The sequence below is a fragment of the Charadrius vociferus genome, unplaced genomic scaffold (genome assembly GCF_000708025.1).
Source record: "Charadrius vociferus isolate BGI_N301 unplaced genomic scaffold, ASM70802v2 scaffold467, whole genome shotgun sequence".
NCBI classification, from domain to species: Eukaryota; Metazoa; Chordata; class Aves; order Charadriiformes; family Charadriidae; genus Charadrius; species Charadrius vociferus.
Genome location: NW_009649309.1, coordinates 1,957,699 through 1,971,691, shown reverse-complemented (window position 1 = coordinate 1,971,691; position 13,993 = coordinate 1,957,699). Strand labels below are relative to the sequence as shown.

The window sequence follows — 13,993 nt, the reverse complement described above, 5'->3', positions numbered from 1 at the left end:
GAAATTTTTTGGAAAAAAAAAAAAAAATTGGGTCGTACTACATTGGATAGTAAAGTGTGTCACATTCTTCTTATTACTTACAAGCATGTTTGCCACATCATTGATTTTATTTACGTGTAAATAAATGGACTTGTTCATGCAAGTGCCTTAGAAAAAGAAAGATTCTAAACCCAGGAAAAAAGCTTATGCTGGGATAGATTTTACATTGTCTTAGTGGTGAATGAGGTGAAGTATTAGTAATGCAGATCTCGTTTTCAAACTATAAGCTAGGTTGTGGCATAAGTAGAGTTGAATATGTTGCCATATAGTGCAGTTAGGTTTAAAGCTCTAATGAAATGCTCCCATCTTAAATGGCAAAGATAAGTCCCTATGAAATGCAGGACTGACTTTGTTTCAGAGCTACAGATACTCATGTGTTTATTTTGGTGAATGGTCTTGGTGGTCATTTGAGATAAGAGTTTCTGGGTCCCATGGGGTGTCAGTTTAGTGAAATACAACCTGTTGGATCGTCTACAAACAAAGCAAGGCTGTCTGTAGAGGCTGGTCAATTGCAGTTTGTCTTCCAGCTTTCAGCCTGGAAGGAGTGACTACTACATTACCAACCGTCAGCAGGAGAAGGGTAAACTGTTAAAACTGTAGAAAATAGCTCCAGAATAGGAAAATCCTGGCCTTCTCAAACCCCTCCTGGGAGATGCTCTTGGTCAAGCAGTTTCTGAAGGATACAAGGAGGAAGGGGAAAGCTATTTCACTCAAAAAGCAGCATAATGTTTCCAAGTAAAGAAATAAAATGGCTAAACAAAATGGGGTAAATTTCTGTGCAATGCTTCTCTTCTCCAGGCTTTATAGGTATGGTTACGTTTTACATCCTGCAGTGCAGTAAAGTGTACCTGTTAGCACAACAATTTTTTAATTTTTTTGATGTAAGGTACATGGTGTTTAGTGAATGATGCTCCAGAGCTATGTTGATTTTTAAAAGGCCTTTGGGGGTTGATATAAAACTTCTCATTAGATTTTTTTTTTTTAATGTTTTCTGGCCAGTATTTCTAACTTTCTATGCCTCTTCCTGTGTTGTTTTTGTTTTTTTTTTTTTTTTTTTATCTGATCTAGCTATATTAAAACACCTGTATATGTATGTTTGAGGTAGGAAACCTCAAAGATCCCAGATGCATACTTAAGCAAATGCATGCTTACATAAATAGAGGACCCATCACAGGAATTGGCCAAAGACTCATTATTTGATTAGGTACAGTGTGTGAGAAAGGACATTTTGAAATAAGCCTTATTGTAGCTGGCAGGCCTGGCATTTATCAAATTACTGCAATAATTTTATAGTGATCTTTTCTTTTGGAGCTGCAGAAATAATGCACTGTTTTTGTTGGGTTTTTTTATTGACCACTGACCAATCTGTGCTTAAATTATCATTAGGGCATATTAGATTGTAGGGTTTTCCTTAAAAAAAAAAAAAAAGAAAAAAAATTAGATTTGCTACTCAGGTTTTAAATGTTTCAAGTCTGATTGTAGTTACTGCAGTTACCAATGCAATTTTACATTCTTAGAGAGTAAGTATAATTGGCACAGAAAGCTGTTTTTTATTGTAAATGTTTTAAACATTTTGTGGTGTTAAATGTATCTTTTTTTTAATTTGGGACTGATCATAATTCCTAAACAGATAAGATTTTATTTCATTTTCTTTAAAATATCAACAGCGTGTAAATAAAATATGCTTTTTGGATGTAAATCTTAGAAATCCACAGTGAATGTAGGTTATTAATAAATAGTTAATTTAAATCTTGGTGTTTAATATTGTGTACATGCAGTAAAACTGCTTGCTTTTTGCTCAAAAGCCATAGAAACGTAACTGAAATTACCTAGATTTGAATGAACCTTCTAGTACAGTGTACTTTATAATAAAGTAAAATGTTCATATTCCAGAAAAACTATCAATTTGCTACTAAAACCTTGAATCACTTATTCTCAATCGGTGATTTAAGAGCTCGAAGTTAGGGTTGAGTAGGTGGTAAAAGTCAGGGGTCATGATAATAAACTTATCTGTTTATTGAACAGGTGGAATTGGTGGAATATCTTGACTTGTGCATTTTCAAAATTTCTTATTTCAGCTGTTTCATGCCAGAAGTTGGGAGAGCATTAAGTGCATTCAGAGGCTACCATTGTCCAGTATTTTAACACCATTCCAAACTAAATACTCCTTTTAGGGTTGGGGTTTTTTTGAGGGACTAAGGAAGAATGTGCCTGACCTTGGAAATCATGGTTCTAATTCAGCCTTTGTACCAATTGTTTTCTCGTATAAAATATATTAATTTAAGCTATTTTTTTATCTTGTTCAATTACTCTACATCTATGGTTGGTTATTTGCATCCAACACTTTGTCTCTATTTTCTATCATCTTCTGTGACTTCAAAAATAAAATAAAAGTTCACAATTGCCAGTGCTTAGTACAATGTTTAATATCTTTTGTATCTTCTTCCCAGCCCTCTTGTTGTCGTTTCTGGACTTGTGACATCATTGCTATTAAACCCAGTTAGGAACAGTAGTAGCTGTTTATTGTACTAGTGTTTTATACATGTTAATAGGGGATGTGTTAATGAACAATTGTTTAGATTCTGTAGAAAGAAGAAACAATATAGGTCTTACTTTAGATGAGGTTTTTCCATGAGATCCAAATACCTGCTGAAATGTTTCTGTGAAAGTCTGTCTGCACTGGCTTGATCTTTACAGTGACTAATCCATAGAATATGAATGGTAGGGCAGTGGAGAATTAGTTCAGGAATAGAAAGTTAACATTGCTAAAATGTTATTCGCTTTATCTGAAGATTCCCAGTACTTGAAAACTCCTTTGAAATTGCATTAAAACTGGGAACTACTTTGAGACAGTTAAAGAAGATTTTTTTTTTTTTTTTTTTACTCTTTAAAGGTTCCCATGCTGTTTTTTGAATTGCTGTTTAATTAAAAAATCAACCACCAAACGATAACAAAAAACACCCACACAAAACCCATCAAATAGTTTTCTGTGATAGACCATATTCACAGCTTGCTGCTTTTCTGGATGTTGCAGTCTTTGCTACATGAAAGAAGACGGTTATTTCAATTTCATGCTTCATCTCTTAGGTACTGTTAGTTCCTGCTTGTATTTCAAACATCTCCCACAAAGGCTGGATACTGAAGTTGTAAATTGATATGCTGTATGGAAACTTTCTAGGCACAGAAAATACTGATTTTTGGGTTTTTTTTTTTTTTTACCCTCCTCCCTTTGCCTGTTTTTAAGGGTGGCAAGTATAAGATGCATCTTATGCTTGGAAGATGTTGCTGCAGTTGTATGTGATGATTAATCAGCTCCGGCTGAGATTAATGAACTCCTGTTGGGAAGTACTGGGAAAAAAAACACAACTTAGCTGTTAGATGAAACCTTTGAAAGGTGAGGTGAAAGTGTGGGGTATCTTTGTTTTGTTTTGAACCTTCTGAACTTCCATGGTTGCAGACCTGGGGCCAGCAGGGTGGAAGTTTGTAACCAAAAGTGTAAGGAAAAATTGGTTCCAGTTTCTTCTTGATTTAATTGTGTGGCACCTTATGGATGTAAGGTAGCTTGAAATTGTTTTGGGTGGGTTTAGTTGCTGTAGTTTGGTTGGGGTTTTTTTTCACACAAAAATTCCTAAAAATGAAGACATTAATACATAAAATGAGAAGATCACATTTAATTTCTGCTTTCAAGGAAACCATATTTTATCTTAAATGTCCATATGTAGTGGCCTGGTAACTTGGGAGTGTTTTCTAAACTCTGAAATCTTTATGGCCCCAGGATGGCAATTCCAAGATTCACTTAGTGAGTTGTAGAAAGGGCTCTTAAGAGCAGAAGCTGGAAGCCAGCTATTTCACAGAAACACAGAATGATTAGGGATGTCATTTGGGCAACCTGTGCTGGTGCTTGGTCACCCACACAGTGCAAGTGTTCAGAGGCAAATTCCTGTGTTTCAGCTCGTGCCCATTGCCTCTTGTCCCATCACTGGGCACTATGGAAAAGAGCCTGGTTCTTACTGTTATTTCTTATTTTCTTATTATTTCTTCATATTGAAATTATACTTCGAATACAAAGCAAACAAAAAAGCCCCTGCGCACCCAACCTAATTGTGCGTGCACTCGTTGCTGCCTCTGTGGAGTACAAGACGCGCCCGCGCTGGCGGGACCGGGGCGGGGGGAGGGGCGGGCTCAAGTGGCGCTCTGGCGCACGCCCGGCCTCTGTTAACGGCCCGGCGCGCGGTCTTCAGTCCCCACTCACTGAAGGGCTGGCGCCGGCGATAGCAGAAGGTGAGTTGCCTGGGGGAAGGTGCAGAGACATGCCCGCGGCTGAGCACCCGGGCCGGAGGTGGGGCCTATTCCTCTCCTTTCTGCCCTGGAAACCAGCGTGGTGATGAGGGGGGAGGGTAGCTGGAGCTTCTGGGCAGGGCTGGTTTGCCAACCCTGCTGTATCCCAGGGATGTCCCAGAGTTGGTAGTGGTTGACACACATGGGTTAAAAAGACTTGAGCCTTCAGGAGGCTGCCATATCCCAGTCCAGTCAGGTGGACGTGGGTAGCTTGACCCTCCCCATATTGCCGTAGTCTAAATCCAGAAACAGCAGCAATGACAGCGCGGGTGGATCTTGGCCTGTGCCTTTTTAATGGTGGCCTTATGGTACTCTGGGTAGAGGAGCTTTGGCTTGCATTGTCTATAACTGGTAATAGTGACACAGAGAGTACAGATAAGGTGTGGTCTCGTGCTACTTACTGATGCAAATGTGAAAGTGTAATTATAGCTAGCTAAGTGTACTGTGTTAAATTTGATTGAATTTTTTTACTACTAAAGCCAAGTAGCAAAATTTGGATTTAACTCTGAATGCCGTTAATGTGTTTAAAAGTTACAAAGCATGTGTTCTTATGATAAAAGCAGCTTGTTTATGTTGACATGGTGCCCTGTATTTTCTGAAAGCTAGGTTGAGAACCCCAACAACCTCTTCCAGCATTATGTTTTTAAGTTTCTCAGTTACATGTTAATTGGGTTAATCTTCAGTATTATATATACATGTTTGGTTAAGACTATTTCATTCACTTCTAGATAGAAACACTGTTCTGAAGAATACTGAAATAGAAAATTGAATTATCTTCAATGAAAAAAATAAATGTGAACCAGTTGACAGTCTGTCCATGACTATGGAAAACCAGTTATTGCTTGATATAAGATCAGTAATAGACAGTGGACTTGTACCTGAAATATTTAGTCAAGATAGTCCTGTTAGTTCTGAAAACTTCAATCTGGAAACTGCAGTCATTAATAACCCCATTGAAGAAAGATTGCTATCTATTCAAGACAATTATCTATGCACTGTAAATGTGGGAGAGACTTTGTTAGATCACTTCAAGTATCCACTTACCATTGAAAATCAAAATACAGTAGTAAAAGTTGAAGTACCACCACATGGAAACAACAGCTGTGATGATGAAGATCTTGAAAAATACACAGAATTAAATCTTCCAGAAGAGGCTGAACATACGCATTCACCTTATCTGCCTTCAAATGGTGTCCACTTTCTTTCTTCTGTAACGATGCAGCATAAAAATCGCAGTGTTCCGACATCAAGCATTTTCTCTCCAGAAGGAACAGTCAATCAAAATGTCAGAATGATACCAGTAAGATAAAGTGAAATAGGAATTTTTATGTATTCATGCTTATTTGTGACTTAAATATGTGGAATTGCCACATTAAAACTTATCCATATAATGTTTAAAATGTGTCATAAATTTCATACTAGAACAAACTTAGTAGTAAATACAGAAATAAGTTTGGTTTATATTGCCAGAAATAGCATGCAGTGTGAACATATGGTTCTGACTGCTGTTCTTTTTTTGTCCGTGTTATAAGCCGTATTTTTAAATGGCTGGGTGGTTATTTTGATCATTAAAAAATCTTGCCGTGTCACAGATAGAACTTTGGTTTAATATATTACCATCTGTATTAGGAACTATTTGGTAATTGTACAAAGTACAAATAGGATGTTAACTTTTGTTCTTGAGTTCCACAGGTGACACACTTGTCATCTTAAAATTTTTAGTCTGAATGAGTGAAAAAGTAATTTATTTGTAGCAGTAAACTATAGCCTGTATTGTTTAATCTCCATGGGGAAAGTAGTTTTGTAAGAGAGAGGGGTTTCCCATTGCTTATCATTTTTGGCAGCTGTTGTGTATAGGTTGAAGTTACATTTTCTATGTTGGATCAATTACTATCTAGAAAGGTACTCAGCATAAAACTTCTTGTGATGCTCACAGGACCAAATCTGAGATCCATCATCTGAAGAAATCTCCAAATTTTCAGTTTGCACTGTGGCAGTTTCTAGAGGGGCACTGAGGTTTCCTCTGGGAACCTGTCTTCAAATAATTGAGTATACCAGTTGACCTTTTTTTCCACATAAATATTTTAACAAACAGTGCTGTTCACAGATTCAAACATCAAAAGCATTAAAAAAACCCCACAACGCCTCACAAAAATCGCTTGGTTGAAAGCAAGGTCTGATTTTCCCTTGCAGTATCTCACAGAGATGCCAGGCTGAAGCCAGGTGGCAGCTGCAGGGCTGTCTGTGCAGGAAACCTCTTACCACAGAAATCTTTGCTGACACTACCCAGCCCAGTGTGTTTCCAGTGGCATTTCATCCTGAGATGCTTGAGGTCTACCGTGACAGTTACCTTAGGCGTTTTGGTTCTCTTTCTGATTTCAAGTTGCAGTTATAGTTTGAAGTTATAGTTTGCCTTGGAAGGTTGTTCACACACGCTTAGTATTATCAGTAGTTCTTAAAATTGGAACCTTCAATCTTTTGAACAGTCAACAAGATTCAAGACTGGTGGAAGCCTCTAGAAAATAAAGATGTGATAAAGACATAACAGTTGCTTTCTTCAAAGTCAAGTTGAAGATAAAGAAAATCTGTTAAGTCTCTGTACGAGGAGCTAAAAATGAGATTTAGAAAAAAATCTTTCTGACCAGCTCTCTTCCTAGTATCCTTACAGTTTACCACACTAAATCTGCATGTTTCCTTAATCTACCCTGTTTCTTTATGGTACTAGAACAAAATTTGAATCAGGTTATAAATAATTTTGTTGAAGTAAAGAAAGCTGATTGCTTGTTTCTATGCTGATTACTTGTTTCTGTGCTGCTTTCTTACCCTTTTAAACTGCTGTCTATATAAAGAGAAAGCACAGCACACACAGAAAGAGAGCAAAATGTCGAGTTCAAACAAGCTCAGTTCTAATTTGAAACTAGAAAATAGTTGGTTTCTGTCTTTGTTCCATTTTCTGTTCATTTGGTTTGGTTTTGAAAGTACAAATGTAGGTAGTTAAGTATGATGCCATTATAGTTGTAAATACATTAGATCTGAACTGAACTATATGTTGAGCAGAAAAAGCAGAAGTAATATTCAAGGTATATAACAGTATCTGGTAATGCTGAATAGGCCACAGCATTTACGTGCTTAATTATGTCATGAAAAGGTAAATAACTTCCAATTTTCAAGGTCACTTTAAATCTTTTTGTTTGTTTAATTGTTTGGCTTTTAAAAAATGAATCATTTTTTGCATAATATAGTTATAAATAAAACATTCTTTCCTCCAGGTGTTCAGATCATTCATGCCTCCAGTTGCAGGTGAGAATAAATGTATTTGTTATGATCAATTCAAAGGCATCCAAACAGTACTATACAGTTACAAAACTTGACCAATTGCTTAAATGGCAAGTGCCCCAAGTGATTGAGGGGGATTTATTTTTTTTCCCCCTCCTCTTATAAGCTTAGGGAAGGATTTAAATAGCTAAATAAATTAATTTCTGGATTTGGCAAATTGCAGTATGAGCCTTTTCTGATAATGTTAATATAATGTTTGAAAGGAAAAGGGACTGCTGTTTGTTCATGTATGCTCATGTTGCTTCAACCACATACTTCAGTCTTACTTTTTGATTTTCCCTTCCTCTCATACCACCTCTCCATTCCTTCAGGGGACTGTGGAGAAGATATTCCTTGCAGCACTTTTGTTTTTTTTTTTAGTGAGTTGAAAAACATTTTTATTTAACTTTGAAGTTTTATGACCAGTTATGAAAGTTAAGTGGTTTGTACCGATGCTGTTGATGACAGCTTGCGAGCAGTTGTGTGTTCTGCTAATAACCTGTTCACAATCCTACTCAGGGTTAAGCTGACTGCTAGATTTGATCTTACAAGGTAGTTTATCCTGAAGCTAAATGAATTTTATCAAATGGGCACAATAAGCTTTTAAAAGACATTAAAAAGACCCAAAATGAAGTTTTTCCCAGTGCCTGTTACGAAAGGATATTAAATATTCCTTTCACAAGAATGTGGTGCTATAGTGACATCAAAATCTCTTTTACTGATGCTGTGAAGGAGTTCTTGGTATAAAACAGTGATCTTTTTACAAACAAAACATGCTTTATTTTATGTACTAGAATCTTCCAGTGGTATCTGTGGCTTACCTCTGACTAGCGCTTCTGTCTATGATGGAATAGTAAGTATGCATGCAAGATGTTATTATTAGTGGAAGAATCTGTCCAAGTGTTGAATGTCTAAAATGGGATTTATTCTAAGTGCCAGAGGGTAAAAGGTTCTTTCGAACACTGTCCTATCTGATCTGTTCACAAAAGAGAGGGAAAGAAAAATTATTTCCTACACTGCTACATGTCAAGGAAGGAAGAATAGCATCTGGATTTTTTGCCAGTTTCCATTTCTGTTGGTTCAAGTTGAGTTGGCTCCTGTCTGCCACTTGCACATTTTGATGCCAGTTCAGGCCAATTAGGGAGGGAACTTCTCCTAAGGCCACCTGAACACAAATTGGGTGGGACTCTGCCCTAGTGGGACCTTTGGGCAACTGATTAGTATTTGAGCCTTTATCGCATGTGTAGTGTATACAAGGGAACAGAGCTGAGGATAAAAATCTGGCTTTAATATTAGCATTCCCTGCCTATGGAGAGATGTTCTTTACAACTTAATTATTCTCTTAAAATGGTTGAATTTTTCAAATGTAGTTTTCTAGATAAGTGCAAGACAAACTATAGAAATTTAGGTATTTCATGAAAGGGAGATTTCTGAAAATGTCTGGAATTTTGTATCCAGGTTTTTCAAGGTTGTCCATTTGGAGTTTTAAAGCGTGTACTGAAAGGGGCAAGGCTTCATCTGGAAGTGTGACTTTTGTGAAGATGACACTGTAATAAGTTAATAGATAAGCAAGATGGGTGGTTTTCAACAAATGCAAGTGACGCCATATCTTTGATGGAATGCCGTGATGCATAGTAGTTGATCACTGTAACAAAAGTTCATTTTGGAACAATCTGATTTATACGTATAACTGAATCTGCAGTCCAGTCTCAGATGACTGCTTCTTGCTTAGACTAAATCCCAGTGATCCCCAACCAAGTTATGTAATTCACGATTAATTCTTGTTTTGCATAATTTGCTGTGACTATTGCCTAACTTCTCCAAGGCACTTTAGAAATCAGTTGATGCTTCATGATGTTGGAGAGACTGAACACCATTGTTAATGTGAAGTATGTTACTGTTCATTCTTATTCTCAGTTATTTCTGAGATACCAAATTAACTCTTCTCAGTACTAGATTTGAATACAATCCTTGCTTTAAAATATATGATTTATGCAGATACATTTTAAAATTTATTGTATTTGCTTGGATTTTAAAGTAGATTTTAAAGCATGCCTGTTAAGATTTAAAACTTATATTTCAGACTGAGGTAGGAGAGCCAGTTAGTAATGTTATCAAGAATCACCAAGACAGAGCAATTTTTCAGAGTTCAAATGTTGATGAGTCTGGCTGCAAGTTATTAACATTGCACAGTGTACCAGAGGAATCCAGATGTTCACACAGAAATGATTCCAAACCTGTGGTAATTATATCCTGTAACTGATAGCAAAATAATATGCTAGAGAAGATTAACTTACTTGTACCACGGTAGCATTAACAAGTCCCATTTAGTAAGTGCTGTGTCAAGAATAATAAGGCAGTCCCTACCTTGGACTCACAGTCTAAATTTTATCTAGTTACTATGCTGCTTTATATATATATAAAAAACCACATTATTTTCAATTTAACAGCTGGAAAAAAAATGCCAATGTGAAGATTACTTCATCTGAAGGAAAAGTCTTGATTTAAAATCACAGCTAAATAAATGAAATTAAACATGAACAATTACAATTGCATGTTCTGTTTAGGGAACTGAATTTGAAGCCAGCACACTAGTAAATAGCTAGAATATGCTCTGCAAAGCCCCGTGGAGCAACTTAGAGAACCAGGAATCCATATGACCTAGGTTGAGGAGCTACAGTGTTAGATATCAGTAGCTGTTTCCAAAAATAAATTAAAATTAAGGGTCAAAAAGCAAACATCTTAATGCATAATGACCCATTTGTTTGAGAGATTCTAGTCCATGATTATGAAGCTTTATGACAGGTGGTACTCTTATGAAAACCTTTGTATCTATATGTTTAGAATTACAATTTCTTAGACGAGAGCTAATCATTAGTTATCCATTCCAGGTTATCTGCCAGTTGGAAGGAGGTACTCAAATACTCTGTATGAGCAGTTGTGGCACACAAGAACTAAAACCAGTTGATCTAATTCCTGAGTATCAAAGCCAACATAATTATCTTCAATCAGGTACAATAAAAATGAAAATTGTCTGTAGGCTGTCAGATTGTATATCATAGATTGTTAATGTGCAACTGCATGTGTTTATATTCTTAAGCAGCAACAGTGGAAGATAAGCCAAAGCTAATGTAGCTATCACATGTAGTTATTATTTTACTTTTTTTTAATAACTGAAAAATTGCTAGGTGCTTCTGTGTAATAAGAATGATGTAATGGATATGTTGAATTTATTGAAAGTTTTTAATATACAGATTACTTTCCATATAAAGCCCATTTAGCAGAAGTACCTGCAAACATTTGCATTTACCCTAGCTTGCCACCAAGTGTCACTGTTTCTCTATAAATGAAGAGCAGCGTTGAAGGCTATGAGTATACTTTAGCCTTGGGATTCAGAATGTCTCACTAATATTTACATAATTATGTGAACTTGAAATGCTATCAGTTTTTAAAGAAGGTGGTTTCTGAGGTGCTAAATTTATTGCCATTTAAATGGAGTAACACATTTTCATCTGAGTGACAACAAAGTATTTGAGTGTAGTTTAGTTTTAATTTAAATAAATATTTATTTACCTAAATATAGCTTCCTCCAAAATATTATTAACATGGTTTATTTCATTATTTTAATTTTAAATTTATAATTCATATTTTTTATTTAATGTATAAATATATAAAATTATAGTTTATAAATATATATTTTATAACATTTTATTACAGTGGTGCATTTTGAAAGCCATGCAAAAACAAAGCCTTTTAATATTAGTCACCATGCAAGCACAGATATTGCTCTTGCTATCAATAGGTGCTGAGTGTGAGCATCTCTCAGCAGATGCTCCAGGTTTGGAGCCTCTTTACTTCTATTTGTCGGAAGCCATCAGAATAATTAACTAGGAACATTCAAGTTAAAGGTCATGTTCCTTTATAAAATTCAAACTCTTATTCATTTGCTCTAATGGAAAGAAAAAGCTGAGGAGTATGCTGTTACGTGTATTTTTAGGTTTTATTTGCTTGAGCGTTCTTCTGTTTCACTCATCTTCAAAGCAAGTAAAAGAATTAGGTCCAGAAATTATATCTAAAAGTTTCAAGGGTCTAACTTTTGAATTAAGCTGTCCTTTGGCTTCTTGGCTTTTTTTTTTTTTTTTTTAAGATGGGAAGGAATAAGTACAGGTATAAGATTCATCTTATAATTTTACTATGACTGATGTTTGCTTTTTTTCCTACATAGGCTAGGATGCTCATGTAGTTACATGCAGCTCTTCACCAGGACTCACACAAAGACTTATTCTTAGCACTGTAGTTTTCTCCATGGATTTTTAGTTATTTTTTTCATAAGCTAAAGACCTCTCTTACAGATGCTCTCTCAAAACTCTGGAAATTTGTAAAATAAGAACTCAGGATAAATCTATTTACTTGTTTCTGACATTTTACTTATCTTAACAAAATATTTTAATTCTATGGCATTTGAATTTAAATCTACTTGATGTCATAGAGTAAAAACATCCTATGCTCAAATTCCTAGATGGCATATTGGCAGTGGCTTCTTCTGTCAGGGATATTTTTGTGTGGTCAGGTTTTTGTTCTTGATTTTTTGCAATGGGAAAAACATTTCTGGAGAGAAAAGTTCTAGGTCCTTCATTGAAACCATTTATTGTAGAATAACTTTGGATTCAAAACTAAATTGTGGCAGAAAGTGCTAACAGAGAACAGGCAGCCTCATGTAATTTTTTCTTATTAATAAAAGAAGTTGAAGATACGAATTTGCCTGTATGCTTAATTCAAAAAATATTTATGTATAAATGAAACTTTGTACACTGTGAGTAGTTCTGCTGTCTTCAGATAAATGTCGTCTTTTCAGATGTGGACGACCCTGTAACAGCTGTACTGGGCCAGTTTTTGCCTATTCCAGATGAACTGGTTCTGAATGAACAAGAGGTAAAGAAGCTTTATCCTTTGAAGTTGTTAAGTACAATATACACATTTTTTCCTTTTCTTAAAGCAAGTTGTTAAGTCTATGTGGGGAAGTAACAATTGTATGCATTTTCTAAAGTCAATTTAGGTAATTTGGACAGATTAGTTCTGCACTCAGTATACTTTCTGCATATAAATGTTTCTGATTTTCTAGAAGTAATACCAGAATTAGAAATACAGTTTTCCACAAGAAAAATAAATTTATTCCATTTTTCAAACCTTGAATTTGGTATTATATAGATTATGTTATTTCTGAGAACCGTTTTAAGACTTTTTTGGGGTGAAGGAAAGCACATTGACTTTTACCAGAAGTCATATTTTCTTCTAGTAGGATTTTTACACTCTTTTCTCTTAGGATTTAACAGTCATTGAGTCTTTATAATCTTTGTCAATTATTTTTTTTGTTGTTGATGAAAACTGAACGAGACCTGAAAGTGCCCAAGTCCATGGGACCTGATGGGATACATCCGCGGGTCCTAAGGGAACTGGCAGATGAAGTCGCTAAGCCACTAGCCATCATATTTGAGAAGTTGTGGTGGTCTGGCGAGGTTCCTGCCAACTGGAAAAGGGGAAACATAACCATTATTTTCAAAAATGGAAATAAGGAAGACCTGGGAAACTACAGGCCAGTCAGTCTCACTGCTGTGCCTGGCAAGATCATGGAGAAAATCCTCCTGGAAACTCTGCTAAGTCACATAGAAAACAAGGAGGTGATTGGTGACAGCCAGCATGGCTTCACCAAGGGCAAGTCATGCCTGACAAATTCAGTGGCCTTCAACGAAGGGGTTACAGTGGCAGTGGACAAGGGAAGAGCAACCGATGTTATCTACCTGGACTTGTGCAAAGCGTTTGACGCTGTCCCACACAATATCCTGGTCTCTAAATTGGAGACACGTGGATTCGACAAATAGACCACTTGGTGGATAAAGAACTGGCTGGACGGTCACACTCAAAGAGTTGCGGTCAATGGCTCAATGTCCAAGTGGAGACCAGTTATGAGTGGCGTTCTTCAGGGGTCAGTACTGGGACTTGCACTGTTCAACATCTTTGTTGGCGACATGGACAGTGGGGTCGAGTGAACCCTCAGCACGTTCACCTATGATACCAAGCTGCTTGGTGAGGTAGATACGCTGAAGGGGAGGAATACTGTCCAGAGGGACCTGGACAGGCTGGAGAGGTGAGCCCAAGCCAACCTCATGCAGTTCAACAAGGCCAAGTACAAGGTCCTACATCTGGGTCGGGGCAATCCCAAGCACAAACACAGGCTCGGTGGGGAATGGCTGGAGAGCAGCCCTGAGGAGAAGGACCTGGGCATGCTGATTGACCAGAAGCT

General features: G+C 36.6%; 1 protein-coding gene across 1 annotated transcript in view; it reads left to right on the top strand.

Annotated features, from left to right (window-relative positions):
* The first annotated feature begins 5,200 nt into the window (after nucleotides 1-5,200).
* Nucleotides 5,201-13,993, top strand: part of MTL5 (metallothionein-like 5, testis-specific (tesmin)) — a 15,506-nt gene continuing 6,713 nt past the window's right edge. The window contains 7 exon segments of the mRNA XM_009889394.1: nucleotides 5,201-5,677; nucleotides 7,647-7,716; nucleotides 7,719-7,763; nucleotides 8,487-8,545; nucleotides 9,776-9,934; nucleotides 10,584-10,704; nucleotides 12,548-12,624. Of these exon segments, the coding sequence (XP_009887696.1) occupies nucleotides 5,201-5,677; nucleotides 7,647-7,716; nucleotides 7,719-7,763; nucleotides 8,487-8,545; nucleotides 9,776-9,934; nucleotides 10,584-10,704; nucleotides 12,548-12,624 (1,008 nt within the window).